At 47.0% G+C, this 25659-nt stretch overlaps 1 protein-coding gene across 2 annotated transcripts; it reads left to right on the forward strand.

Annotated features, from left to right (window-relative positions):
• Positions 1-8635: 8635 nt before the first annotated feature.
• On the forward strand, positions 8636-24149 carry TRA2B (transformer 2 beta homolog). 2 transcript variants are annotated; one of them, XM_048314128.1, is made up of 9 exons: positions 8637-8767; positions 14968-15101; positions 18460-18622; positions 18883-19071; positions 19860-19975; positions 20815-20898; positions 22637-22699; positions 23153-23226; positions 23745-24149. In XM_048314128.1, exons 1-9 carry the CDS (start codon positions 8732-8734, stop codon positions 23753-23755), a joined length of 870 nt encoding a protein of 289 aa, XP_048170085.1. In that variant the 5' UTR covers positions 8637-8731; the 3' UTR covers positions 23756-24149. The 2 variants fall into 2 exon arrangements, with proteins under 2 accessions (XP_048170086.1, XP_048170085.1); XM_048314129.1 differs by lacking the exon at positions 23745-24149 and having other exon boundaries at positions 8636-8767; positions 23153-23234.
• Positions 24150-25659: the final 1510 nt, after the last annotated feature.

The raw sequence follows: 25659 nt of genomic DNA on the forward strand, positions 1-25659 counted from the left end.
GCTCCTTTCCCAGCTCCCTCAGCTGCTCCTGGCACTTCAGACACATCTTCAGTTCTGTTCCCTTCTCTGGACTCACCTCCGCCCCTCAATGTCATTCCTGGACAGAGGGGCCCAGAACTGGACACAGCTCTTGAGGAGCCTCAGCAGTGCCAGCACAGGGGACAGGCACAACCCTGGGCCTGCTGGACACACTCTTCCTGCTACGAGCCAGTGGCGAACGTGGTGGTGCCAGGTTAATGGTTGGACTCGATGTTAGAGGGCTTTTCCAGCCTCAATGCTTCCATGATTCTATGAAACATGTGGAAGTGAACCCTTGTTTGTGGTGATGGTGATGGCCTCGTGTGGGAGGAGAGGGGTGGCACTGAACTGCCTTCCCTCCTGATTGCCACGCTTCTGGATAAGGGAAGGGCCGAGGGATGCGTTTATTGGGATCAATGGGCGTGCACTTTTCAGGAAAAGTGTGGGATAAGCGGGTTAGGCAGATAATCCCACTGCACTTCCCTCTCTGTCTCAGCACTTAGCTGCCATCACTCCCACAGACAGCCAGGACGCAGGTGGTGCGTGAGGATTTTAGAGCTGGATTCGCAAGCACTTGGAGGCAGATGGAGCAATTCTTGGAATTCTTGGGTTTTCTGCATGCAGCTGTCCACAGGCCGGCTGGCATGAGGAAACTCGGATCTGGGCACTTGGGCCACGTGTCGCTGAGGGCAGCAGCAGGACCCGAAGAACAGCAATATCCATGCCTTTGTGGTACTTTTGTTCACCGAATCCCGGGCTGCTTTCACTTCCACTGGAACATGGAAACACCCAAGCATGATTCCAACCACTCAGCTCTGCAATCCCAGCCCCAGCCCTGCATTGCTGCGCTGTTGCCAGCCAAGTGTGTCCCTGAGACAGGTTAAGGAGATTAAGGAATCACCTCTAGATTCCACAGAGAGATTTTTGTGCTCATCCCACTGGAAAAAGCACAGGTCAGTCAGTTTTACCGGCACTGTCTGCTCTGACACCTCTCCTGAGACTGAATCAGACACAAACATTTATTTCATTCAGGTTAATTAAATAAAATCTATTTTAATCCCCAGTTTAATTCTGCAAGTAGTAGCAATAATCATCTCAGGCAAACCTCTGCCCCAGTCTTTTAAAAAGAGAGCAGTTAAATAATGCATTTAGGCTTGTGAAGTGCATGGAGAGAAGAACAGGAGAGCCTCTGAGGCCTGGGACCACGTGGCCTCTCCAGGCTGCGCAGGATCACCTACAATCACATCCACATCCTGCTCACAGCCCTGCAGTGTCACTAACAGATCTTTCAATGTTCCAGAGCAGGGGTCAGATCTCCCCACAGCCCTGATGAGGCCTCTCCTCACCCCCTAATTCCTGGTGGTGGGTTGTGGTCACTTTTTGAGTCCGGGAGGCAGAGAGCAAAAAGCTCCTAGCACACTTGGGCTCATATCTGAAGTACCTTCAGTCAGGTCTGTACTACGCAGCAGCCTCACATTTCCTTTCCAGCTCCATATCAGTGTTTTATAAAATGAGCCAATTAGAACCTGTTTAACGGATTGTGGAGGGCCCAGGAGAGCCATTTCCTGCACCTAATCCTTGTCTGTATTTTTTCCTCTCATTTCCAACCAGGACATTTGCTGTGATCTGTGATTCCTTTATGCAAGGTCTCACAGCTCACTTGTGATTCCCACAACAGCCTCAGAAGGAGAAGTTGGGACCCCCAGACTGTCCTGGCTACTGAACTGAACCACCTGAATGTGCTGTGGGATTGCTGTTGGAGTGTGAGTCACACACAGGGAATTTGAAAGAGCTGGGAGCTGCCAGGGATAGTGATGACTGCCCTTGCTGCCAGTAGCAGCCACACCTCCACACTGCTCTCCAGGCTTGTCACTGTCACCGATGGGTGTCTGCCCTGCCGGCTATCATGGAATCGTAGAATCACACAATACCCCAAGCTGGAAGGAACCCACAAGGATCATGGAGTCCAACTCCTGGCCTTGCACAGGACACCCCAACAATCCCACCCTGTGCCTGAGAGAGTTGTCCAAACTCTCCTTGAGCTCTGGCAGCCTTGGGGCCATCTGCGTTCCCTGGGGAGCCTGTTCAGTGCCCCAGCACCCTCTGGGGGAAGAACCTTTTCCTATTATCTAACCTAAATCTCCCCCCAGCGCAGCTTCCTGACATTCCTTCAGGTCCTGCATGGAGTGGTTTTGTCTTCCATTGGCCACATCAGATCTCACTAACACTTTGGGGAGATGAAGATTGGCAGGGCCTGTATGGACACGACCTCTTGAGTCCTGGCAGCTGGGAGGGCAACCAGAGCCACCTCTCCTGGTGCAACCCCACTCTGCCAACAGCAGTGTCATGTGTTCCAGAAGATAATCCCTATCAAGCACCATCCTGGTTAAGAAAAGCTGTTAAACACCATAGAAGGAGCAACATGGCTTTGGGAGAGGCATTCAGAGAGTTTTACCTTCCTGCTGTCCCAGAGAGGTGGTCAGCCCTCCTGGAGATGGGCTCTGCTCCCTGCCCTTTCGTTTTCCTCGGAAAAGCCCCATGTGTTTGAGAATGTCTCATTTCTGAGCAACAAGTTGTTCCTGTAACTGCTGCAGTGTGGGGTCACGGCAGGCTTGGCCATGCTGGAGTTCCGAGGATGCTCGTGGCAGCTCTCCAGCAGTTCTTCCACCCACGGGACATTCCCTGTGTGCAGCTGCCACTGCTCTAGGTCCAGAACACCGTGAGGGATCACTACTTAGATGTTGCCAGGAAAAGCCAGGGTTTGGCAAGAGCCAACAGAATAATCATGTCGTCGTGATAGATGGAGACAGGCACGTCACACTGGCTCTGTCAGTTTTCAGTTTGGGAAACATCCCCTCTTTAGTCCCTCTGAAGAGCCAGCCAAGAGGAACACCTGTGTCTACAAAACACTTCCAGAGCCAGGGAGGCAGATGAGCACTCCAGGGCCAAATTAACAGAGGAGCTTCTGCAGAAGTTTTGGGAAAAAAGCTTTGGAGAGGATTTCCAGGAAAGCTCCTGCTCCCTCTGGTATCCCCTATGACCACACCAGCACTAGCCCTGTATCACCAGAGAGCAGCTGTACAGACACCACAGCCACACCTGAAGCCACCTGGGGACACTGCACAGCTCCAGTGGCCTGACCAGGATGAAGAATTTCCCAACAGACAAGATCTGTCTCACCCAACAAGTATGAATTCCCACAACAGACATCCACATTAAAGGGAATTCACAGCCAAGTGCACAGAGTGAGTATTGAGGGGGCGGAGGTGAGTCCAGAGAAGGGAACAGAGCTGGGGAAGGGGTTGGAGCCCCAGGAGCGGCTGAGGGAGCTGGGAAAGGGGCTCAGCCTGGAGCAAAGGAGGCTCAGGGGGGACCTTGTGGCTCTGCACAACTCCCTGACAGGAAGGAGCAGCTGGTGAGGGTCAGACTCTGTTCCCAGGCAACAAGTTGTGGACTCAGCAGTGTAAGGTTTATGGGTGGGCTTGATTTTTCCAGCCTAAATGATTCTGTTCTGCTCTGCTCATTTCCATCTGCTCTTTCAGCAGGAAGGTGAGCTGGCACTTGGGGATAAAGGTTATTCCTAGCAGGATCTCTGCTCCCCTTCCAGCAAAGAGCTGCACAGGTGCTGGGCATGGCAGAGCTCTGGGCAGCACAGAGCCAGGAAGGGCTGCAGCAGGATGGCAGTGGGAGCTCACATGGAAAAGGAGCCACACACACTCCAGGGAAAAGCTGTTTGAGAGCCTGGTCCATCCCCCTTGGCAGCAGAGCCGCCAACGTTCACTAATGATTCCCAAGTAATGTGGTTCCTGTTGCTCTGGAAGCGTGTCCATGTGCTGTGTGGGTGGTGTGGGGGCAGAGAGGCGGAGGGGAGCGGGAGCTGCCAGGCTGGCTCTGCAGCCACACGTGTGTGCTGCTGGAAAAAACAAACTCCTTTCCATAACTTCCAGAAGTGTGGCTTTTTCAGCCTGCAGGTCAGTAGGCAAATGCCACAACCCCCACCTGAGCATCCCTGTTTGCCTTTTACATGGCAAACATGGCAAATATAGCAGGTGACTCATTCCATCGGTCCTGAAAAGAAACTGTGCAGGTTGGTTTATGAAACTTCCATGATGCACTTGGAATCAGGAATTTAAGTAGTTCCCACTTTTGTTTTTATAGGTTTTTTTTTTCTTTGGTTGGTTATCTGTTGAAAAAAAACCATGAAAATATTAACATCAAAACTCAATCTCAGGTAGCACAGATTAGCAGGACCTATGGATGGGCTTCAGCATTTGCTCAGCTGAGGAGCAGCCGGAAGGTTTCCACCAGGAGTTGATTTGGATGTAGTCAGAGCAGCCCAGAGACCTCAGCAGTGTAGGCACGAGCCACTCTTCTCCACTTGGGATCAATTTTGGGGATTACACATAACTGGATAGAGGGAAATTGCTGTTTTGGGAGCTGTTACAGCAGCTCCTTGCCACAAATGTTTTCTACTCATGATTTTTCACTCACTCTTTGTTCTTAATCTTTAATCTTCACTTAAATGTTCTTAATCGTCACTTAATCTTTGTTCTTGCATGACACTGACCTCCTAAGGGGGGATGTGAGGAAGGAACAGGATTAAGAGGTGAAACAACTTGGCTGCAAAGCAGCATTGTCCTTTGCAGATCTGGGTGGAGAAAAGTGCTGGTTCAACTCCCTGTGCCTCTTTGTGCCCTTCTCCAAACCCTTGTTAAATTCCCTATAACTCCCACTCCATTTGGGCTCCCTTCACTAAATCTTCAGAAAGGAGGAAGGCAAGAGGGAGCTTCCTGGCCCACCTTGACTCTAATGTTCTGCCCTTTTCCCATGTTTTTTGGTCTCTTCATAAGGGAGGGACATATCATCTTGATTCCTTCAGGCTCCTTCCTGTGCATCTTGCAGCATCACACGCTCTGCATAAAGAAACATCATATTTTACTTTGATTTGCAGATCAGCAGGATCCCAATTCCCATGTAAATGTATTCACAGGATGTGTGTTATTGGCAAAAGGAACTGATAACAGCTGTCTCTACAGAGCACTGGGCACAGTGGAACTTGCTCCTTATTTTAGCATTTCAGCCATAACCATGAGGCTGTTTCTTCTCATCCTGTTCCCTGGGAGCAGAGCCTGACCCCCCCCCGGCTGCCCCCTCCTGTCAGGGACTTGTGCAGAGCCACAAGGTCCCCCCTGAGCCTCCTTTGCTCCAGCCTGAGCCCCTTTCCCAGCTCCCTCAGCCTCTCCTGGGGCTCCAGCCCCTTCCCAGCTCCCTTCCTTTCCCCAGACATGCTCCAGCTCTCAATGTTTCTCTTGCTGTGAGGGCCCAGAACTGGACACAGCGCTCAAGGTGCCTCACAGGTCCCAGCACAGAGGGACAGTCACTGCTCTGGGCCTGCTGGACACACCATGGCTGGGACAGCCCAGGGGCCATTGGCCTCTTGCCCACCTGAGCACACCTGGGCTCACGTCCAGCCACTGTCACCAGCACCTCCAGGGCATTTTCCAGCTTGCCAGCCACTCTGGAGTTGCACAGGGCTAGTGTGACGCAAGGGCAGGACCTGGCACTTGGCCTTGTTGACCCTCACCCCATTATCCTTAGCCCATGGATCCAGCCTGTCCAGATCCCTCTGCAGAGCCTTCCTGCCCTCCACACTCCCACCCAGCTTGGTGTCACTTATGAACGTAGTGAGGGTGCCCAATCCTCTCGTCTGGATCATGGATAAAGATATTAAACAGGGCCCAACACCAAGCCCTGGGGTTCCCCAGTGGTGCCCAGCCCAATCTGGATGTAACTCCATTCCCACCACTCCCTGTGCCCAGCCATCAGCCAGGTTTTTGCCCAGCACACAGTGCACCCATGGAAGCCATGAGCAGCCAGTTTCTCAGGGAGAATGCTGTAGGAAACAGTGTCCAAGGCACAGGTGGGACTGTTAATTGAGCTGTACAAGGGGTTTTACAAACTCTGGCAGGTATATGTCTGTGGAGACATGGCCAGGAGGCCCCCAAATCCAGACTGACGTTGGAATACAAGCTGGAAGTGGCCTAAGCAAACAGAAGAATGTCTCTTCAATCCAGTTTCACTCCCTGCAGAAAAGGCTGCCTCTCTGGGTGCTGCTGGGAGCAGGGAGATAATCTCCTTGGGATCATCTCACACATCTGCGTCACTGCTGCAGAGGCCAAGCACTGCAGGCTCAGGTGTTCCCCAAAGGCAGGGAGGCTTCCCTAACTCATGGTTACCCAAATTTAAATGTGAAGGAAAGGATCAAAGCATGCTCAGACCAGCTGTTTCTTTTCCTCCATGCCCTGTTCTGCTCAGAGTATTTTCAGGAGCATTGGGGTGTCTGCCACCACTGGGACAGGGAAGAGGCCCTCATTCCAGGAAATTCCAGATGATTTCTCCCTGCTGGTGTCTTCTTGTCCCACTGGTGAAGGGGAAGATCTTGAGGAGAAGTGGGCAATGCCTTGCCCTGCAGTGAGGGTTGTAGGCAGAGTTTTGGGGTTTACAGTCTCTGAGGGTCGAGTACTGCCTAGATTTGTAAATATAGACCAAGGGTTGGAAAACAAACGTCGATTAAACTTCCTGCAACAAAGGCAGAAGGAGCTGAGGTCACTCGGTCTGTTCAGCCTGGAGAAGAGGAGGCTGAGGGCAGAGCTCATCAGGGGCTGCAGCTTCCACCAAGGGCAGCTCCAACCTCTGCTCTCTGTGACCACAGACGGGACCTGAGCTGTGTCAGGTGAGGGTTAGGCTGGGTATCAGGAAAAGATTCTTCCTCCAGAGGGCGGTCGGGCACTGAACAGGCTCCCAGGGAATGGTCATGGCCCCAAGGCTGCCAGAGCTCCAGGAGCGTTTGGACAATGCTCCAGGGACAGGCTGGGATGGCTGGGGTGTCTGTGCAGGGCCAGGAGCTGGACAGGATCATCCCTGTGGGTCCCTTCCAGCTCAGGATCAGTGTGTCAGTAACTGTGCTGTAACAGAAGCAAAGCATTGAGGTGAAACTATTGACATAAAAGCCCTCTGTGGTATTTTTATACCAGCAAAAGCTGCGAAAATACTGTTCACCTTCCTCTTTGGCTGATAAATTCACCTTTGTGTTCTGGGGCTGGCAGAGAGAGGGAAGGCAGCCAAACAACCGCTGGCTTGTCTCTTCTCACGAGTGATGGAAATGGAGCTGGGGTTCCCCCTGGGTGTCTCTGTAGTGATCACCTGGGAATGCATCAGCGATTTGCTCTCTTCCCTTCGCACTTTGCCTCCAGCCTGCTCTCCTGCCATTCTCAGCTGCTGCCACTTCTTCAATCTGTGTGGGGAATGGCACCAGGAATACCCCTGGCAGCCAAAAATCCCACCTAGAAGAGGTACCGACCTGTTCAGGTCTGGGCTTTGCTGCTTGTTAACAGCACAATGGGGCATGCAGGGCATTACCGAGCCCTCACTGCACAGGAAATGCATTTCAGTGGAGAAAAATAGTCACTACTGGGATGTCAGATGGTCACTTCTGGAGCAGGATTATGTCCTGCAGCAGCAGCTTGTGGGATAACAGGTGCACTTTCAATTTGAAAAAGAGTTGGTTTAGATTAGATATTAGGGAAAAAATTGTTCCCTGTGAGGGTGGGGAGGCTCTGGCACAGGTTGCCCAGAGAAGCTGTGGCTGCCCCATCCCTGGAAGTGTCCAAGGCCAGGTTGGACAGGGCTTGGAGCAGCCTGGTACAGTGGAAGGTGTCCCTGCCCGTGGCAGGGAATGGAAATGGATGAGCTTTAAGGTCCCTTTCAAACCGGACAACTCTGGGATTCACTGGGATGAGATGAGCAGGTGCAATGTCTCCTCCTGTCTTCCGACTCCAACCCCTGTGCAGTGTTGTGGTTTGAAAAGCACTGAAGAAGTCTGTATTTTGGTTAAACCACAGGTGTGTATTTTAAGTCCGAGTGGTCCTCTCTGTGTGGGCGTCCTTTGCTAATCCCTGCACAGTCCTGGCTCTTTGGGGCTGCCGGTGCTTTACTGGTGCTGCTTCTGACATAAAACAGATACAATGGAGAAGAGGTGTTTGAGACGCTCCTCGTTCCACATGTTTTATGGAGAAACAACGCCAAGGACGGGGGAAAACCCGCCGTTTCAGCGACGCTCTGCTGCCCTCGAGCGGGTGACTAAGAAACACGCCGCTCTTCCCTCCCCACGTGCTCTGAACTAATGCTTTAACACTCAAAAAAAGCCCCTCGCAACCACATTTTTAAAGGGTTTCCGCGGCCTGGGGAGGGCGAGGGCCACGACCTCACCTGAGGGGCGGAGGGGGCGGGGCCTCGTGGGGGCGGGGCTTCACGGGGGCGGGGCCTCGTGGGTTCGCCTCACGGGTGCCCGCGGGGGCGTGGCCTCAACTGGGGGGCGTGGCCGTCGTACCCAGGGCGGTAGCGGCTGAGGGGGCGCGGCCTCGCCGGGGGCGTGGTCTCTCCCCACAGGCAGCCTCAGCTCAGGGCGGGGGCGTGGCCTTTTCTTCGGGGCGGGGCCGTGTGGGCCGTGGCTCTGGCGGTGGGCGTGGCTCTGGCGGTGGGCGTGGCTCTGGCGGTGGGCGTGGCGTTCCCCTCAGGGGCGTCCCGCTGGGGGCGTGTCCTGCCGAGCGCGCGCGCGCGGCCCCGCGGTCTCGTCACTTCCCGCGCGGACGGCGCTGTCGCCGGGGTCGGTCGTGTCCGGTTCGGGCGGCGGCGGGAACGGTGGGACGGGACGATGAGCGACAGCGGGGAACAAAACTACGGCGAGCGGGTAATACACGGAGCCCGAGCGCGCTGCGCGGCCGGGCCCCCTTTCCCTCCCCTCTTCACACACCCCCATCTCCTTCGGGGGGCGCCGGCGCCCCCGCGTTCCCCCGTGTTCCCCCTGTGTACCCTTATGTCCCCTTTCGCGGGTGGCGGAGCCTCCGCGGGAGCGGAGAGGAGGGTGAGGCGGCGCGGCGGGGGCAATGGCGGAGGGGCCGCTCCCCGCGTGAGGTGCCCGGCGCCATCTTGGGCCGGGACCGCGCGCGCCCGGGAGGGACAAAATGGCGGCCCCGAGCCCTCAGGGGCCCCTCGTCCTCCATCCCACCCCTGCGGAAGGGGAATCCTGTTATTATCCTCTCTCCAGAGCCGCCTTGCAATCCACTCTTGAGTTGCTCTCTAATTTAGACTGCTGTTCACTGCCTCTCGCCTGTAACAATAAGTGCTCCTCGGGCCTGGCGTCCGGGTGGCTCGGGCTCTCCTCTAATTTAAACTTGATAGTTGGAGGCAACCCCTTCGCTTTGTGAAACCTGCAGCAGATACCTCTCAAGACTCGTAGTTTCGGCAAGATCTCACTGTCCGGATGGGCATTTTATTAATGCCGAAATAGATGACTTGCTAAGCTTCACGTTTGTGATGCACATGTGCAGTTGCTTTTTATTTAGTGGATCAACCTTGTTTGCCTTTGATGCCTTTAATTAGGGTCAGTACTGTGTTTTGGGGGTTTTTTTCAGCATAATTCAAGTATCTTGCAGCAGCATCGGAGGGAGCTGTGGAGGTGATAAATTCCTAAATTTTGAACTGGAGGGGGCGAGAAATAAGAGAACGTAGTAATTCTGAGCGATGTCTTTCTTAGAATACGATTTTATCTTATTAATTCGCTAGAAGAGGCCGTAGTAATTGGTGTTTCTACTTCAAGGTAGGTGAGATCAGAAAAATTTGGTCTCCAAGGGACTAAAAATGGGAATGAATGGTGAAAGACAGGGATTAAGGAATAGACTCGTGCCAGCGCCAGTGTTATCTTTTCATTGATATCTTCATTCACTCTGGCGTGTTTTTAGTGAGGGGCTATTTTTTGCTCAAGGTAGATTTTTTGTGTGTTAAGTTTTTTTAAAGTTGCTTTAATTGTTGTGCAAGTCGGACTGGAAGCCAATTTAGTCTTAATAAAGTTTGCCAGAATTACCTGTGTTGTGTTTTCAGTCAGAAAGAGTGGAAATAATAAAGCTTTTGTAGCAAAGTCTTTTTGCGTGGAACATAATCGTGCAGGGTATTGGGGCACAGAAATTGTTGTCTGCTCCTTTTTTATTTTTTTTAATTGGAAAAATGTATTAAAGCATTTATAGGCAGTCTTTGCCAGTGCCTAAAATGAGTTATGTCTGAACTTTTGTGACTTTTAAGTAGGTAAGTTTGTAATGGACTTGTAAAGCTGAAATGATAGAGCTACACACCTGCTATTCCAGACTGGAGCAGGGATTGGTTTTCTTTCTGCTCTTGCCAGTGTTATTTATGAGGGTTTTTTTGCTTACTTAAGGCTTATGTTTTACAGAGTCAATGGCTTTTCTGCTTTTCCAAGCTGGAATCTCTGCAGAGTAGAGTGTTTGGATAAATAATCTGGAGTATGACTACAACTGTCTTAAACTGTCCCAAGTGCAGGCTGCCAACAGGAATAGTGCTCCTGAAAACATGTTCCTGTTCTCTCCCTTAGTAGTGTTTGTTCTGTCGGTCAGATCTGGGAATTCAATCAGCTGGATCTTGTTTTACTCCCATTTCCAGCTGCATTGGTTTGCAGGCTTGACTTGATTGAGTCCTCATGGCAGTTTGTGGGATGAAGAAGAAATTCCAGGTGCTTTCACCAGGAATGGGACTTGGTTAACCAGCAGCACGAATTTACACTGGCTTAGGGCATTTTTAAAATGGGAGGGGGGCATAAGAAGATGAAAAAAATCCCCACTTGAATTCTCTTTTACAGCTTTATGCTCCATAATGGAATGAACTCTAGAAACTTTTTGACTGAAGAAACTATAAATTACGAAATGCTTCTAATAATTAAACACTGGAATATACTTAAGACACTGTTGTTACACTGCAATGCCATGGTTTTCCAACTTAATTTTGTTTTCATTGAAATTGTTCTCACTGAAGCACATGGGATTCAGGCATGGAGGGGTTGGAAAAAGACTAGTTAAAGGCTAAATTAATTAATCCTATCCTGTGAATTAGTTAATTATGACAGCAGTGGCTTGTTATGTGGTCAGAAGCTGTTCGTACCTGAGTCAGGGTGGGGGGGGTTGTTTGCGGGTTTTTTTTTTTTATGTATATATGCTCAATTTACAGATTGCTTACAAGGTATTTAATACCTGTATTTTCAAAAAGGAGTGATTTTTGTTACTAAATTGTGGGAGAAGGAGGTCTGAGGAAGCAGTTTGAGATTAGAGACAAGTTGATCACTTAGTGCCACCAAAGGGATGGACCATTCCCTGTGTTCCTCCCTCACCAGCTGGCACTTGATGGGACTTCTTGGGGAGCTATGCCCAAACCTGTCAGAAAATAATTTAGATTTTGCTGGTGGATTAATTTCCTGCCATCTTGGGGCACTGGAAGAGCCCACAGGGTCAGTGGCAGAGGTGGTGGGAGGAAGCTGTGGCCTGATTTTTCAAAACACACTGTGTTCTTTCTGTGTGGAGTTTGGGAACCTGTAGAAAGGGATGGTTCTGCTCTCCCTCAGAGTGAATCCCCAGCTCCCCCAGCAGTGATCTCGTGTCCCTCAGGGAAAGAGAGGCAACTGTTCCCAAATGGAGAGGTTGGGGAATGTGGAGTCAGCACAGTGACACCTTGAATAAAGGGGCTGCAGATCTGATAATGTCCTGTGAGGCTGCACCTTTCCTTAGGAAAACAAGTGGAAATACAGAAGTTCATAGGAGTTTATGATTATAAAACCTTAATACTTTTATTTCTCTGTATCTTACGTTACTGGCTGAAATTTGTAACTTCCGTTCCTGTGAGGAAAAACGTTTGGATCTCAGAAGTGCAAAGAACTGTGGCCATCACCTGCTTTTCAGCTGCTTCTGTCCATGGAAACCTTTCCTACCTACTGCCCCCCAAATAATCCTGCTTTGGGACATTCCCTGCTCAGAGTACATAGCTGTAGCACTCTTTGTGAATGTGCTTAGAGCTGTTAAAATCATCCCTGCAGTATTACACTTTGTCTGAACATGCTCAAGGTCTGGAAAGAACCATTTGGAATCCACAAGCCTGGACTTCAGGGCTTCCACGGGAATTCCAGAAGCACCCAATGAAGGGGAAGAGCTGTTGTTAAAGACCAAGGGATCTGGGGATGGGAGTTAAATTCACATTGGACAAACGTAACGTTAGGGGGAAAAAATGGTTATTGTTTAGTGAATACCAGTCTGGATCTGCTGACCAGCAGTGCTGGAATATAGGCAAGGTAAAGAAGGTTGTTTCTTACTCCTTCCCCATGTCATGCCAGGAGCACACTTTGGCATTTTTAAATCACTTAAAATTTACAGAGTGAAAGAGCAAAGAGTAGGAAAAGAAAATGTAAAGAACAACGAAACCAGATGGGATAAATGAGCTGTGGGAGTGACTGGTGTGAACCCTCAAGGGTGTTAATTAAATTTGCAGTGCTGCAGGCCCCTGGTTCTTGGAACTTTGGATAGGGAGGATTTCCTGGGGCTTGGGGTGGAAAAGGGACAACTTGGTAATTTTGGGGGGTTATCACCAGTCCTGGTGATACCCAGAGCAGGTGAGGTGCACTGAATTCCTCTAAGGTTGGAATAAAGAAGTGCCATCATCCTGTAAAGTTTGGTGGGTTGAAGGATGATCTGGAAAAGAAAGTGGATGTTTAAAGACTGGGAAATGTGAAGTGCAGAGGAGTTGAATGAAAATAGGCCAGCTGTTTAATTGTTTTGATTTAGGTAGATAGTTGTCTTAAGGACTTTCTCTTCCCAGGTTTCTGCTCAGTTCCTCAAGTGTCCAGATTCCACATCAACCTTAACATAATACAGCAAAGATTGCCTGAAAAATGTACCAAATATATGAAGACTTACGTGTTCTCTACTCATTTCTTCAAAGCTTTTTGACTTCTAAAAGCTCTGAAAAGGGTTTGGGGTCTGTTTGTGGGCAAAATCCTCCCAGCTGCTTCCCTCCAATCCTGCATTTCTCCTTTTCTTTCTGGTCTCAGACCACCTGTATTTGGACACAGCTCCTTCTGTTTAGCCCAGATTATCTTTTGTGAATTGAAGTGTATTTCCTCAAGTGAAGAACAGCCTTAGTTTGGGTTTTAGTCCTTCTTCAATCTTGCTTTGTCTAACTTTGTTAAAGAGCGAAGACTTCTTATGGCAAAATTAATATATTAACTCAAAACTCATCTCTGTGGAGTGTTTCCTTTGGAAGGTAGTAATGGGTTTAGGTTAAATTAGTTAATTGTAACTTAAATTGCTCTTTAATATTCCCCCTGCCCTTTGCAGTGTTAGTACATGGGGGAGCTGTAATTTAGAACAAGACTTTAAACATTTGTATTAAGAATATGGCCTTGATCAACTTTGTGCTGTTTCTGTTGCTCTTGGAACGAATTGCAAACCTGCTTTATCCTGTAAGTCGTGTTCCTTTCCCCTGTACGGTAGGGAATTGTAAACAGGTAAAATTCAGTTGAAGTTGAATGGATGTGGTTGAAGCATGATTAAATTTCGGGTTAGCAAATTAATTTCTGAATGCTTAGTGGATTCCCATTAAGTTGGTGTTCAGAGATGTTACAAAGATAAACCAGGGGATTTTTGAGAGAAATCTGGTACCCAGTGTCATTAGTGAGCTTTCTTCATCAGAATTTACACTAAATTTAGGATTGTTTTTAGAAAGAAGGATAATTCTGCTGAATTTAAATTTTTCTCTAATATCTTGAAGTTAAGAATACTTTCTAGTGTGTTCAGGTGTTTTAAGGTATATGACTAAAGCCAAGCATTATACTGACTTAAAAATACATAAGTTGAAACTGCTAATTAGGTCATGTCACTGCCAGAGAAGATTGCCAGTAATTAACAGAGCAGGTGGGGTGTTACTCCAGAGCAGTTTGGAGTGTGGGGCCCACAAGTGCAGTTCTGGTCGGTGGGAAATTCAGATTTCTGTAGAAGCACAAAGCCTGCACATGTAATCCCACTTGTGCAGGCAGCTGGGGGTGTGTGTTAAACCTTCACACCAGGGCTGCCAAACTGCAGGAGGGGCCCAAAATTCAGATAATTGTAGTTCATGGAAGGACCAACCACGCTGTGCTTTCTGCATTCAAAAGCACATCCATCAGTGACCGCAGCAGGACCTCACTGGAGTCACTCCTTGTTGATTTTGTCTCAGTGTGTGGCTGATAGTGCAAATTATTTTGAGTTTCCTGATGCTGCAATTCCTTAGTAGGTACTCAGTTGATCCAGTTGCACTTGCTATTAAATACAGGCATAAATAGCAAATTCAGCTACTTAGGGCTAAGTTAAACTGAGTTGACTGAACCTGTTGATAAAATTGTAGGGCTTTGGTAGATTCAATTCTTGAACTGCATTTATAGTAAAAGTCCACAACACTTTTTTTTTTCTAGTTTCAGTTTTGGCACTAGCTTTTATCCTGGAGTTCTTAAATATTCTTCATCCTGTTCTTTTTCTATTAAGGTTAATGTTGAAGAAGGAAAATGCGGAAGTCGCCATTTGACAAGTTTTATAAATGAGAATTATTTGAAGCTCAGGAATAAGTGAAGCTGAAATTTGAAAAAAAAGAAAGTGAATGCATGCTAATTATCAGACCAGAAGTCCCACTTGTAGAATATTGAGCAATTTGTGTGAAGTGGGGAAGATGAAAGAAGTCAGAATTTGAAACGGAAGAATGAAGAAAAGGAATAAAAATGAAGTTAAGATAAGAAGTAATCTGGAATCTGAAAGCACTACGCTAAGTAATTACTAGTCTGTTTATGTGTCCCTGTATATTTTGCTAAACATGCATGCATTATCTGTTTAATAGCAAAAGTACATGCAGGGTAAAGAAGTGTCTACCAGGGAAAAAAAAAAAAACTCCTTAAAAATCTAGGCAGTGCTAATGCCGACTGCCCGGACACATAGCTATGAATATTTACCATTTATTTCACTGGAGCTTGTTTACAGCCCGTAGGTGAACAAGGAATTGTGTACAAATTAGGCTTTCAATATCTGCGTGCAGGAATCCCGTTCTGCTTCCAGAAGCGGAAGTGCTCATGGGTCTGGCAAGTCGGGGAGGCACACCCCTGCAAGATCTCGCTCTAAGGAGGATTCCAGGCGCTCCAGGTCAAAATCTAGATCCAGGTCTGAATCCAGGTGAGTTTGCTTCTTTTACCTCTTCCTCCTCCTCACAAGTCAGATGATTGTCAGAGGTGGCCCAGCTTAGCCAGTTCTGTTTCCAGAGTTAGTGGATCTTCTGTGGACATGGAATACAAAGGGGTGTGTGTGGTTTCAGGATTGGGAAAGCCAAATTATATAAATTTAGATAATTTTGCTGCTTCTTCCAACAATTAAGTCAGCTGTGCAGGCTTGTATCCTTGCTGATACACTTAGGAAGAGCCTGCCTTTTTATCTCTTGGAATGTTGACTTGTCTCTGAGCATGGAGTACTAGGAACTCTAGGTCTTAGTTTTTCTGTGCATTAACAGAGTTTGGTGCGTGAGCACATTTCCCATTTTAAGTCACGTTTGTGTATTACGTTTCCTCACTGGAAGCAGTGATGTTCCTGGAGTAGTGGAAAGAAGCAGTAGAGATAAATGTGACTTTCACAGTCTGACATTTTATATACATTGATTTAACTTGAAAATTAACAGGGTAGGAAGCTTTGAATATTAGACTGCTCTGCAAGCTCTCCAGAAAAGTTGGGGAGAACTTGCTTATTGTATTTATGTGGCAGCACAAACCTCCACATGCCTTTTGCACTGTGTTACCTCTCCTGATACTCACCTGCCAATCAAGCTGTGTGCAGGGTCAGAATTCATCTAAAGAGAGTAGATAGTTGACTCCTGACTACAGAAATTAATGTTTTGATCATTTCTTTACTCATTTGTAGGCATTCAGGCTGAAAAAAGTAAAGTTTCAGCAGTGGGGTTGCCAGGTGAGCTGTTCACAACACACTTTTGATGTGAACAAGCAGTGAATTGCCAAAGCCTGGGGGGCAGGCTGGAGGAAGATACTGTGCTGTCAGCAATCAAAAACACTTTTCAAATAGTGTGTTAAATCTTGCAAAATCCAAGTGAAAGGCTTTTGTGGAAGGGAAGGTAGTTGGGAAGCTTTGACAGCAGGAGAATGGGGTTTTTTGTTTAATTCAGGCACAGTCACAAGTGTCATATCATGCACCTGGCAGTCCCTGTGGTGTAAGAAGAAACGTGTCAAATGAATAAATACTTGTTAGAGTAGCACCATCAGAGTGTGGAATTGGAGTGACCTGTGCAAGTGCCAGCAGCCAGAGATGGTGGGGCAGCTCAGGAAAGGTCCAGTCCCAGATCCTGCTCAGGGCACTCAGCTCTGGGCTCAGACCTTGCTGTCAGGGCTTTATCCAGTTGGGGTTTGAAAACCTCAGGGGAAGGAGGCTGCAAACCACATCTGGGGAACCTTTTAATATTGAAACAACAAAGTCAGGATGCCCTCCCAGCATATCCTTCTGCCCCTTAATCCGTATGACTCCAGGGATTCCATACTCTTTAAAGCACCATGTTTCCCGCTTGCAGAATAACCACAATACTGAGTAAAAATGCAGTCACAGAATGTGTACAATTCTGAAGAAGCAAATACAGTATGTGGAATTTATGAGAGACCTGGCAAATCTTACTTTTGCAATAAACTGTCTTTAAATAGTACCCTGGCAACTGACTTTCTACTTTTAGATGACTAAAAAGTAGAAGTTTATAACTACCACGACTTCCTGAGCATTTAACAGCTGTCTAGAAGATGCCTATGGCTGGAAATAATGGAATTACATCCCAGAGTTAGTGTTGATTATTAGATTTGGACAGAATTGTGTCAAGGCACATATTTAGAAACAACATACTTTAATCTCTGTTCAGTGCTGTCACACATCGGGATGTGGTCACGGGCAGATCATTTAACTCTGGCTTTCCCCAGAGAAATAACCCTGTGATAACTTCTATATTTCTTGGTAGTTTCTGTTGCAAATGTATTTTTGAGTTACCAGCTTTATAAATTAAACTTTGATTTGGGAACCAACCTGTGTCCTGGTGTTTTTATCAGTTGGGGTGTGGATATACTTGATTTTAAAATCTACTTTTACTGAAGTTTGTAGCTCCTATCTTTGGCTGATACCATTCTGGTACCTGAAATGTCAGTTCTGTGTTTGCCGTAATTATTTTTTTTCCTGTATCAGTGGCTGAAATGTGGCTGTGTGCATGTGTAGAGCTTCTTTTTTTATTGATATTATAATTTCTGTCCTTTTTTTACTGCTTTCCCAGCTTCAGGGAAGTTATCTTTTTGTTGTTGTTGTTGCCAAAAATAATGTTTTCTTTATAAATACACAGTAAGAAGTGCTGTAATGGGAATTAATTTCTCCTGGACATGAATATGTATTTTAAGTTGAGCTGCTCTGGCTCACTCCTGATGAGCTTGAAGGTGTTTTTTGAGGAGATAGACTGTACAGTTTGGCTGTCTGGTAACACTTGGTGAGAAATCCTGGAAGAAGCTGTTAAATGCTCAGGAGTAAAAGCAGTTAAGGTTCACAGCTTCCTTCATGCCAGTGTGGTGGTGCTGCTGTGGAATTAGAGGAAAGGGACATTTAAGACACAAGAGCCTGAAAATCAGCAATTTGTGACTCAGATCCATTGACTGTTACCCTGTTTATTGCTCTTCTTAGCCTTGCAGGGGTTTTTCTTTGGAGTGGTGTGAAATGCAGGTTATTCAGTGCAGACCAAGGTCAGGTGTAGCCAGTGCCCAGCTTCTCTGCTAGGATTGGCTGTCATGGGAAGCCTGAGGCTTTGAGAGAAGGAATTGAAGAGTTTCAGACCCTCCTGTCCACAGAGCTCATGATGTAAGAAAAAATTCGGGGGGAAAAAGGATTAGTGAGCAGTTGCACCTTTGCATAAATGCACTTAAGAGTGTGAACATGTAAATATTCATGAACAAGCAGTGCTAAATAACTGCTGAAATACGAGCAGGTAAATGAGCCAGCTCAGGCTTGATTTCTTCAGATTGTGTTCAGCTCTGTTTTGGGGGCGTTTGCCAGACTTTAAAGAGTGCATTTGTTTTTCAGTGTCACCCAAGGCAGCACTAAGGGAGTGCCCCCCTCAGTGGTGCATGCTTTGTGTTAAGGCATATTTACTGTTCCCCTTGTCTGATACAAGTGAAAAGAAAGCCCCCCCACTTGTTTTTACCTAAACACTGTGACTATTCTAAGCACTAGTGTGTCACACCAAGGTAGCTTTGTTGAAGGAAGAGCTGACTGTGATCAAGTGGAAGTTCCTGGGCTGCAGCAGGAATGCCCTGAGAGCATCTGCAGTAATCTGATAGTAAAGATTTAGCACGCAGTCCTTGAGAGTAGTGAGTAAATGGATTGTAGCTGAGGTATGTGGTACTGCAGGATTTTGGAAAACAATTACTTGAGCTTTTTGTGACTATCTGATGGATTTTTGAAATGGTAAACACCCAAACAAGCCCAGCGCTGTACTTTCTCGTCTTTCGCTCAGGTCTAGATCGAGGAGGAGTTCCCGCAGACACTACACCAGGTCCCGCTCCCGGTCCCGCTCCCACAGGAGATCCAGAAGTAGGTCGTACAGTCGGGACTACAGGCGACGGCACAGTCACAGCCATTCCCCCATGTCTACTCGGAGACGTCACATTGGAAACAGGGTACGTGTGTGAGCGATGAGTCACGGTCCTGGATGCATCCTGGAATCAGTCTCTGTTTTGTGAGAAACACAAAGGGGTTTTGTGAAAGGCTTATGTTCTGTAGGTTGAATTTATTACTATCTGTTAGTGCGTGACCCAAATCTCAGCCCCACCTTTGTTGTTGTTCATCTTGAAGCTCTGACAGTCACAACTTGAGAAATACCTTGCACTGCAAATAAACCCAATTTCATTCTAACATCTGCCCGTGTCCCTTCCTTTAGGCAAATCCTGACCCAAACTGTTGTCTAGGAGTGTTTGGGCTGAGCCTGTACACTACAGAACGAGACCTGCGAGAGGTTTTCTCCAAGTATGGGCCCATTGCCGACGTTTCCATCGTGTACGATCAGCAGTCGCGGCGTTCCCGAGGGTTCGCGTTCGTCTACTTCGAGAACGTCGAGGATGCAAAGGAAGTAGGTTGGGGTGCACAGTGTGTGCCATGTTTGCTGGGCTCTGAGATCCTGGGGTGTATGTTTCGTCACAGGGTATGGCCAGGGGAAACTCACAGCCTGAAAAATACTTGGAATCTCATAATCATGGAATTTGGGCTTAGAAGTGCTGCAGAATGAATGGGGAATTGTGTAGTCACCCAGCAGAGAATCCTACACTCACGCCAGTCCTTGTAGAGCTGCCCTTTATGGGCTGGAACAAGGCTTATATTCTGCATAAACTCCACTCCTGAAAGTCCAGTCTTTTTCACATCTGGCATGAAGGCTTCCCCATTGGGTTGGAGCTTGGGGTGTAGGTCCTGCTACTTGGCAGACAAAAAAACCCCAAAACACAACTGTTCTGGGTTTTTTACTTTTTATTTATGGCTCTGATATTATATTCAAGGTTATGGTAGCTTGAAGGATGTATTTGAATACCTTAGTGGTGTTCTTATAACTTGTAAATGCTTTATGTTCTGTGGTGGAGTAGTTACATCTCCCTGCATCAGCATATTCAAAGGTTGCTCTTAATCATGTCAGAGCTGGAAAAATTGCTCAGTGATGTTCCTTCCAGGATTTTAGTGCCACAGAAGTCACGTTTTTCAGTGGTTACTGGCACTTAAGTCCAGCTGGCGTAGAGTATCTTAAAAATTAGATTCGCTGCCTCCAAACTGAGCCATTTTAGGACATTTTAACGCTTAAAGCAGTGGTTAGAAGTTTGTGTTGTTGCTTAAGTTCATAGCTACAGCTAATGCTCTTCTATCACTCTTCAGGCAAAGGAACGTGCCAATGGAATGGAGTTGGATGGAAGAAGGATTCGGGTAGACTTTTCCATAACAAAAAGACCTCACACACCTACCCCTGGAATCTATATGGGACGACCCACTTAGTAAGTTTTATCTGCGGTTTTGGTTGTGTTTTCCCCTCCCCAAACCAGTACAGAATAGGATTCACTGTTCTGTAAAAACTCCTTGTCCCCTCTGAGAGACCTGATTTTGGGTGGTTGTCCTGGTTTCTTGGGCTTTTGCATTAATGCACAAGTTGTGTTTCCTTGTTTATGGCTGCTGTGCTGGACACTGAAAACACTACCCATGAGCATCAGTAGTAATGCATACGTCACCAAGAAGATACTTTGACAATTTATAAATTAGTTTAAGTAATTTTCCTATGTACCTTCAAATATTCATGTCCTTTGCAAGCTCAGGTTTTCAAGAATGAATGAACAAACACTGGTGTGTGGCTCAGTTAATATTTGGGATTAGCAGTTTACTGTGTTCACACACTACACTTCTGACTCCCAGTTACCAGTGTGTAAATTGTTTTCCCGAGTCATTCCCCAGTTCATTTCCCAAGACTTTTAAGCTTACTGGTGGTTATGGTGATGTTGTGTTTTTTAATCAGAAAGTTGATTGAAGGGGGAAGCATTTTCAGAGTTAAAAGTGAATGAAGACTTGTCTCAGAAGGGAATTCCTCATGTGCCTGTAATACCAAAAGGTGGAGGTTTATAGAGGTTGAGGAAAATAACTGAGAGTTCAAGCATTTAAAAAGCAATTATTTAAGTATTTCTGTTCCCACCTGAACTGGTGGGAAAACAGGAGTGCTCAGTCGTCCAGCTGTGAGGATGGGAAGTAATAGTATAACCCAGCTTAAATAGTGTGAATTTAACAGACTGCAGACAAAGTTAATGTTTTGTATCTTAGCAAGTGCAATTCTCTTCACTCCTTGCAGCGGCAGCTCACGGCGACGAGATTACTATGACAGAGGTTATGACAGAGGCTACGATGACCGTGACTATTACAGCAGGTCATACAGGTGAGCATCTTTGGAATATTTGATTGCTTTTTAAACTCTGCTCTCTCACCTACCTGTTCATCCTACATAACTATTCCAGAATATTGTTGCACTCGCTGTCATTCTGGAATCTTCCTGTGAAACGTTCACCAAAACGACTGCTCAGTACAAATCAAATTGGTTGGATTGGTTTAACCTGTGACCTGTCTTAGTCCAAAATGTTTTCTGAATCTGCACTAAGTTTTGAAAAACAAAGTGTTCTTTGTATTCTCATTTTAGAATCTTCGGTTGGTTCATCCTTTAGTACTGAAATGGTGCAGATTAATATTTGAGTTGGTATGTTTTGTGCACAGTGTAGTAGACAAAAAGTGGGACATTTCAGTGGTCCCCAGTATCTCCTGCTGATAATTATGGCACCTCAAATGTTGCCAAAAATAAGGAATTGGGGATTGGAGCATGACCTGTTCTGTATTGGACATCTGCTTTAAGAGGCTTTTTTAACACCCCCTGTCAGGTTGGTTGTGTGTGTAAACACGGTTGGGGGTGCAGTTGGCTTTGGTGATAGAGAAATTTGTTTCCTGCATTTTCCAGCAAATCCTTGTCCCCTGCAAAATCCTCACAATTTCTGGGACACTGTTAAATTGAACACAAAGATAAGAGTTGATTTTTTTTCTGTCTTCACTACCAAATGTTCCTGCAATTGCAGAATTCTGTGTTAAAAGTTATGGGCCCAAGTCTTCAGTGCTTAAGTGGTGCCTTTTCATTCTGACAGGGGTTTGTGGATTGGGTGATTGGGTCAGGAGAGAGCCTGTGAGAGTGACCTGCTCTAGTGGGAGGTGTCCCTGCCTGTGGCAGGGGTGCCCCTGGCTGGTGTTTAAGGTCCCTTCCAACCCAAACCGTTCTGGGATTCTGTGAATAATTATGGAGCCACAAATGACTTGTGTGTGGCTACTTGAAAAATGTCATGGTCTGCTCCTTTCCCCTCCTGCAGACACTGGTTGGTTGAGGGAGAGGGAAGTGTTGGTATGTTGTGAGTGCTTCCCTGAGGAAGGAAAAGTTGGAATTGTTCAAGATGCAGTGGAGCATTGCATACTCCACCCTAAAAATTCCGTTGGTAACAATTCCTTTGCATTCCCAGCCCTCTGTGAAAATAAAGCCTTAAGGGAAATGCAGTGTCAGATGGGAATTGTCCTGGTAAAACTTCAATTTCTCCTTGTTGCTGTGGGAGGCTTAATTTTGCCTGAAAAAGTGTCTGTAAATGAAGGAATAACCTCTAAAAAAAGCAGTCCCCCAAAAACAACTGCAGAAGACTTTAAACTTGATTTAGTCTCCTGGTAAAGCTTTGCTGATCTGAATCTGAGGATTCAGTCCAACCAGTCAATATTAATGCTGTAAGATGTTGTTTCTGTTCTCTGTAGGAAGTTACATCACAGTTCTTGTTTAAATGAGACTCTAAAGTGTTAAAATGTCAGGGTTGGGAGGGTTTTCCCTGCTTCCACCTTGGAATCAATATTTTTCCTTATGACAGTGAGTTGATTTTGCTACTTGAAAATATTAAGTCAGAAGGTTCTCCTTGAGTAGATAAGTGTTTAAAAATCAATATTAAATGAAGTAATTCAGCATCATCCAGTATAGGAACTAATGTTGTCTTTTCTTCCCATCATTTTCTTACTCTGATGATGGGGTTTTTTGTACAGTGAACTTTTTGTTTATTTTTTAAATTCCTAATAGTCGCTCTGCTTTTGTTTTGTTTTCACAGAGGAGGAGGTGGTGGCGGCGGAGGAGGCTGGAGAGCTGTTCAGGACAGGGATCAGTTTTACAGGTGTGTACTCAGTGGAACAAGGCAAGGGAGCACAAAACTTGGGGGTGCCTGGATTGGAGGGCTTTGGGGGTACCTGGCTGTAGCACTGACTGCAAGTCAAGGGAATCTTCACCTTGGACAAATAATTCAGTTTAAAAGTGAAGGTGGATTTGGTTTACCCTGCTTGTGTGGGATGCTCCTGGCTTCAGACTAAATTCACATGAGAGCAGATTGTGAGTGCAAGAGCTTGTATTAGTCAAAAATAATACTGGTAACAAAACCTGGTAACAAAAAAGAGAATTCAGATCTTTGCTTTGTTACCCTGTAGAAATGTTGATCAGGTCTTCCATGCTTGTTCACTTTCCCAAGTGCATTCCTGAGAGCAGGATGGGGTTAGAGGGAGCCACATAAAGCTGCTGCCACTCACCTGTGCAGGTTTTAACAAAAGGATTGTTTGTGTCACCCCTGTCACAGGAGGAGGTCACCATCGCCATACTACAGCCGAGGGGGCTACAGATCCCGGTCCAGATCCCGATCCTACTCACCTCGTAAGTAGTCGTGGACTTACAGAATGGTTTGGGTTGGGAGGGACCTTAAAGCTCATCCCATTCCACCCTGTGCCCTGGGCAGGGACACCTTCCATAGACCAGCTTGCTCCAAGCCCCATCCAACCTGGCCTTAACTGGGCCTGCCCCAATCACAGAGTTCACCTCTCCAAAGTAAGTTTCCCATTCCCTGAACTTCTTTTGAGCTTCTTTGTCCACTAAGATTGACTTTGGTGTGGATATTTTATTGAGCCACAGTTCCTTCGATGCTTCATTGAACAACTGGCAGCCTTGAGGACAGAGCAGATACTTAGTTTGGAAAAAACAAGTGATATAACAGCCCTTGTTTTGAGTCTGAGATCCTGTCTCTTCCTCCAGAACTCTGTTAATGAAGGAGTTTGGGAGTTTGGTTACCTCTAGGACATCAGGCTCAGATTTGGTGCAGGTTTGAAGATAGGCAGTGGGTTTAGTCAGGAATCTCTCAATCCTTGAAGTCTCACTGTTGGGTTTTTGTCTTTCAGGTCGCTATTAAAGCATGACACATAGAGGAATTTCTATCTACAGCCTTTGAGTTGAAATTGCAAGTTTGTGGACAATATTTTTTTATTGTCTCTTCTGTTTAACCAAGTGACAGTGCCTAGTGAATTAGGTGACTTTTACACCTTTTATGAAGACAACTTCTGTGGTGTTCAATGCTGTTTCATTCTGCATATTTGTGTAGTTTGGTGCTTTGTTTCCAGTTGTGTTTTGAAAGGAGTATGTTTTGCATGTATTTTTTTAGTCTCCATTTTGACTCCTGAAAGGTTTCTATTGTAAAGACAAAAACTGTTCAGTTAGTTTTTTCTACTGATTCCAAGTTATTCCCAAGATCCAAACCTGTGTAAAATGCTTTCCGAAAGTGAGAAAATAAAATAAAAAGAAGTTTGTTTTTTTCTTTTCCTACTTTTTTTGCCAAGAAAACAAAAACACTGAAGTAATCCCAGGGCAAGTGCTGTCCATTCCTTCCAGGAAGAACCAGTCTTTGGGTGTCCCACAAGTAAATTGCACTTGAGGTGCTTCTTAAGTCCATTTCTCACTTGTGAAATCAGCACTGAATCCCTCATTTGGGTGTTCAGCTGTTGCCTCTTGTATTTAAAAGATTTTGGGCCAACGCTTCATGGTGTATCTGTCATACCACGTAGTGAATTTGTGCTCTTGGATCCGTGAGCCAGTTATTTTTTAATCTTGTGTTGGAGGAGCTTTCCACATTGGTTTGTGGTGAGAATGTGGGGTTTTGTGGAAATAATGGAAATTTCTAGACTCAAACCTGATGATTTCTGTGGATGTAGGGAACAAAGTTTGAGGAATGGTGTCGTCATGCAAAGGAAGGGACTGAGGGAACAGGGCTTCAGCTTTCTGGAGAGGAGGTGCCCAACAGCAGCACAGCAGGTGTCTCAGGGATTTACAAATTATCCAGGTGTTTGTTAAAACTTCCCTGTTTCTACTGTCCAGAGTGGTCAACAGGACCATGGCAGTAATTATTTTTAATTGTCTGAGCAGTAACAGCCCATTCAGGGCTGAGTTGGTTGCTCGTGGTGACACATTTTTTGGAATGTGTCGCATGGCTCCTGTGCTGAGAGTGTCCCAAATCCCTGTGCCAGGTCCATGCTCAGTGTGAGCATTGGAGGCCATGGTGCATCACGGAATCATTTCATTTGGGAAAGCCCTCTAAGATGGAGTCCAAGCATTCCCCAGCACTGCCAAGGCCACCACTGACCCGTGTCCCCAAGAGCCACATTCACAGGGCTTTTAAATCCCTGCAGGCATGGGGACTCCACCACCTCCCTCAGCAGCTCCTTCCAATGCCTGACCCCCCCTGTCCCTGAAGAAATCCTTCCTGATGTCCCACCTGAGCCTCCCCTGACCCAGCCTGAGGCCGTTCCCTCTCCTCTTGTCCCTGTTCCCTGGGAGCAGAGCCCGACCCCCCCCGGCTGCCCCCTCCTGTCAGGGAGTTGTGCAGAGCCACAAGGTCCCTCCTGAGCCTCCTTTGCTCCAGGCTGAGCCCCTTTCCCAGCTCCCTCAGCCTCTCCTGGGGCTCCAACCCCTTCCCCAGCTCCATTCCCTGCCGTGGATGTGCTCCAGCCCCTCAATGTCATTGTGAGGACCAGGGGTGCTGGTAGGGCTCAGATGCAGGTGAAAATTCCGCCAAGGGTGCCAGAGGCAATGGGTGTTGTCCATGAGAGGCAGCTTGCTGAGGTGCACCCCACAATCCCCGTTAAAGCTCCTCCTGGGGTTTGTGGAAGCAGCTGCTGGAGCTCTGCTGTGGGGAGAGCCTGTTGTCCAGCATTTCCTGCTGCTGAATCATTCCAAGGGCGCTCAGTCCAGGAACAGCCCGGGCTCTGATGCTCCCAGGGTGTAGTGTTGCCCTGTGGCACGGCTGACCGGCTGCTGTGGGGT

The sequence above is a fragment of the Corvus hawaiiensis genome, chromosome 10, assembly GCF_020740725.1.
Source record: "Corvus hawaiiensis isolate bCorHaw1 chromosome 10, bCorHaw1.pri.cur, whole genome shotgun sequence".
Classification (NCBI taxonomy): domain Eukaryota; kingdom Metazoa; phylum Chordata; class Aves; order Passeriformes; family Corvidae; genus Corvus; species Corvus hawaiiensis.